Source organism: Chrysochloris asiatica, unplaced genomic scaffold (genome assembly GCF_000296735.1).
Source record: "Chrysochloris asiatica unplaced genomic scaffold, ChrAsi1.0 scaffold00179, whole genome shotgun sequence".
NCBI lineage: Eukaryota > Metazoa > Chordata > Mammalia > Afrosoricida > Chrysochloridae > Chrysochloris > Chrysochloris asiatica.
The window spans coordinates 902,191-906,479 of record NW_006408697.1 but is presented as its reverse complement, the minus strand read 5'-3'; the positions used below and the strand labels follow the sequence as shown (position 1 = coordinate 906,479).

Below are 4,289 nucleotides of genomic sequence, written 5' to 3'. Positions count from 1 at the left end.
ACCACCCTCATTAAAACTACCCTCATGAAAAGAAATACTTAATTTTTCAATAACAGGTTTTTAGTAACATTTTATCATTTGTTTAATATAACATTTCATTTTATCATTAGTCCTTCAGTTTCACCATTATACAAGATATATATTAAAGTTTTCAGAAGATCAGTGATGAGAATAATTTCCTCCATGGCCGGGAAGAGCTCTGAGTTACAGTAAATAATAGAATATAAGGACAATTCTTTTCTGCAGTCTGTATCACAGGGCATGTTACTCACCCTCATATCTCTGCAGTACTAGACATATTGATATGACAAGACTTTATAACAGTGGCAGCTTAGTCTTTTGGGGTTTACTCATCCCAATTCTATGATTATTTATACATAGTAGTTTAAAAAAATTCTATATTAAATTTTGTTTTCACCAATTAAACTGCTTTCTAAGCTGTCTCTGCAGAATAGGCTAAGTACTTTGAACTATGTTCAGGGATATTCTAAGTAACCATTACATACATAAAAACACATAAAAAGTTGTTTTTTGAATTTAAGCCAATACTTATATGAAGGGTCTTCAAAAAGCTCAAGGAGAAATAGAGTTAAAAGAAACTGGAATTTTCCCACAAGCTTTTGGAAGCCTCCCTCAAGGCTTTTCTATATAATTGGATAATCCAGTTATGGGTAAAACAATAGCCTTTAAAGCGTGTTACCTCTAGATGTTACACTGTAGGATAAGCACTGGTCTGGAAACCACAAGATCAGCAGTTCAAACCCACCAGCCGTTCCTTGGAAACCTTACATAGGATCTCTATGTGTTGGAACCAATATCTCTGTGAGTTGGAACCAACTCGACGGTACATAACAGCAACAACCTTTGTTAGATCTCTAAGTTAGAATTTGTCATTTTACATGTAGCCTGATTAAATAAATAAGGACTACTTACTACTCCCAATTGAAAGTTATATTTGAGAACATTTTGGTGTATTATATCATACGGTATACAAAATTAAGATGGGTTTCAGAAAATATAAATGTACATAATTGATATGTTCAAAAACTGTATATTACATGGACTTGTTTTTCACATCTTTATTCTTATTGCCACTGCTACTAATAATAACTTTTCACAATTTATAAAAATATGTATATTCTGAAGACACAGGGAAGAAGACAGGGTACATATTGCTGTTTGCATTTTACAGCTGAGAAAACTTAGACTCACTAATTAACTCATCAGGAACAACAGTAACTCTCCCTTCATTATAGTAGTAGAAATTAGAAATCTCTTTAGTACTTCAAATGAAACCAAAAGACTGTCTTTCACGTTTTTCACATTCGGCCATCATGTAGCTAATGCAAATAATATTCTAAGAAAGCTAGAGCTCTTCAACTGCACCTTATTCCATCCTGCTATCTGTTCTCAACCTTAGTTTCCATCTTATAATGGAATTTCTTTTGCATACATTACAAACTAGACTGTGGATCCTGTACCTGCTGCAGACATAAAGCCATCATCCATCTCTGTTTCTGTCCCTCTGACGTGCAGCATGGGCAATGGCAGCATTTTAATCCGAGTGATGTGTTTGTGAAGCCCTAACAGCCCAGTGTGTACAAGGTATCAAGTTTATACACTTGATGCTAACTGAAGGCTCGACTGTCCCCTCCTCCTCCCCATGTGTATTCTGTGATGTGTAGCGTGTCCTCATGGAAGTGCAGTTACTAGTATGTGTTTTGATATACAGGCAAGAGAATACCCTGCATGCCAACAGTCAAGAAAGCGTTACATTGTCAATCTGCTTTCATTGTAGAGAGTGTCTTTAGGTACACAGGTAGACAATGCAATACTTATTTCATTGTTAACTTCTCTGAACTCTTTCCAATAAGGGGTATTTCACATTGAGTGTGTGAACATTGGAAGTTCGTACATGATTGATTTATTACTTTTTAGCAGGGCTCAGAGAGGAAGAATCAGTAAGTCTTATGTAAAACTCATAATATTTAAACTTAAATAAAATTTAAAGACTTTTCTGATTAAAATGCATCATGAAATGGTAAAAAAAAAAATGATGGAGAGTTTATTACACTGAGTGTTCTCCTTCCTTTCCTGTCCCACCATGAGCTCAAAAACTGAGGAATGGACTTATCAGCCATGAGTTGGGATTTAGACCAATGTGCATTTAACTCTGAAACTTGCCCCAACGTCTGATTTGCATACTTGGTGATTTTAATTTCATCACCAAATATCATCTCTTGCAGGCTGACAGGGAGACGAGTACAGTGATTTTTATGCACTTTTTTAAATGTTTATATTAGTTTTCAAAATGGTTTTGCTTCCTAACCCTCCCATTATATGAAGCCTCTCACTTTGAAAGTCACAGACGGCAGACTGGTAAGTCCATCAGTTCTCTGTCATTTTGAATATTCATAATTTTAGTCATTGCATAATTTTCTTTCTTAGCTCAATTATTTACAGTCTGTAAAAAGTTATAATTATTATTTAAATACATTAGTACACATCCGTTCACTGCTTAAACAACATTTTTCATCATTTTTCTTTTGCAACGGTTTTAGATTAGCACAGACTCATATTGGTGTAAATGTTTCTCACAAACTCCTTATGTATTGAAGCTCAGCTTTCATTTGTGTGGTGCTGTTTGTTGTTTGTTTCTTTGTGTTTTCACTTTCAAAGTAACTCATGATTAAAATGAACTTAAATGGAAACATAGGTAAAGTCTCTGAATCCTTTTCAGAGGCTTCATCCTTGCCCCACAAATATTTGTAGTGTTTGATGATGCAGAGTAACTTACATGACTTTGGAATGTCCTTCTCAGCTTTCTTTATGCTAGTTAGCTCTCACACCAGGAGACACCAGTGGCTTTCTTTTGGTTTGACATTTAAACTGAAGTCCACTTGCGAATTTCTGGTCTTCTAGAAGTAATGCTCCAACCACAAGTACATTTTATATTTCTCAAGTCGTTCATTCTATTTGGAGTCAACAGGCAAGCTGATGAGAGGGTTCATTACAATGAGTCAGTAAACATTTTTTAGCAATTAGTTTTCACAGATATCCTTCTGTAGCACAGAAACTCTTGCCTCTGTTACCTATGTACACTGACTGCCTTTGCATGGGGTCTTTTGGTCAGACACTGGGAACAAAACAAATTTAACGTTGTAACGTTGTAAAAGATCTTGACTGTATACATCTGACAAAAACAAAAATACAGTAAGTTTAAACCTTCAGGTTGTTTGTAAAATGTTGCCAAACCCATGCTGCTGCCTCTAACAGAGAGAAATCTGGGTTTTAAAATTTCAATGTTCTTTTCTTACAAAGAAAAAGTACATCTGTCTATGCTAAGTGCATGACGTTATGAGCTTCAGATAGAAATGTGGCTATGATTTGTGACTGTTTTTGGTTCAGAACGATGCTAGATGCTAGATTCACATGGAAGTGTGATAGAGTGGGAATGGGAAAGAAGTGCTGCCCACCGGGGTTGCTAACATTTTGTCTGTTGGCCTTTCTGCAGGAGAGAAAGTACTACAGGATGACGAGTTCACCTGTGACCTCTTCCGATTCCTCCAACTTCTTTGTGAGGGACATAATTCAGGTTTGTGAGATCCCAGACTCTGTTGTGGCACCAATATATATATATATATATATTTTAACACCAGTATGAACAGCAACCTTGTAGTTTCAATGTATGCTTCTTCTCTGTTGCTGTTGCTAAGTGCTGTAGAGTTGGTTTTCAACAAATAGTTTTTGGCATTATGCTATATGCATGGACAGTAACATATATTGCTCTTCCACCTTCAGAGTTCTTTCATGATCACTTCCCTTCATGCTGGTCAGTTTCCTAAGTTAGGGTAGACAGGTAATGTTGTTGTGTTCAGTGCAATTGAGTCTGTTCCAACTCACAATGACTCTCTGGACAACAGAATGAAACACTGCAAGTCCTCAGCCATCCTTATAGTTGTTCTGTTTGAGCCCCTATGTGAGTCCATCTTGTTGGGAGTCCTCTTCTTTTTCACTGACCTTCCATTTTTCCAAGTATGATATTCTTCTCCAGGGACTGGTCCCTACTGATCGTAGTTTCAAAGTACAGGAGTCCAAAACCTAAGGAGCATTCTGGTTGTACTTCTCCTAAGACAGATTTGTTTGTTCTTTTGGTGGTCCATGGTCCTTTCAATATTCTTCTCCAACACTGTAATTCAAATACATCAATTATTCCATGGTCTTTCTTATTCCTTGTCCAGCTTTTGAATGCATGTGGGTCATGCATACCTTAGTCCTCAAGTTGACAT

At 36.3% G+C, this 4,289-nt stretch overlaps 1 protein-coding gene across 1 annotated transcript in view; it reads left to right on the top strand.

Moving 5' to 3' along the window:
* The window catches only part of RYR2 (ryanodine receptor 2 (cardiac)), a 786,033-nt gene that overhangs the window by 670,373 nt on the left and 111,371 nt on the right, over positions 1-4,289 (top strand). The window contains exon 85 of the mRNA XM_006872010.1: positions 3,515-3,595. Within this exon, the coding sequence (XP_006872072.1) occupies positions 3,515-3,595 (81 nt within the window). The remainder of the gene's footprint in view (positions 1-3,514; positions 3,596-4,289) is intronic.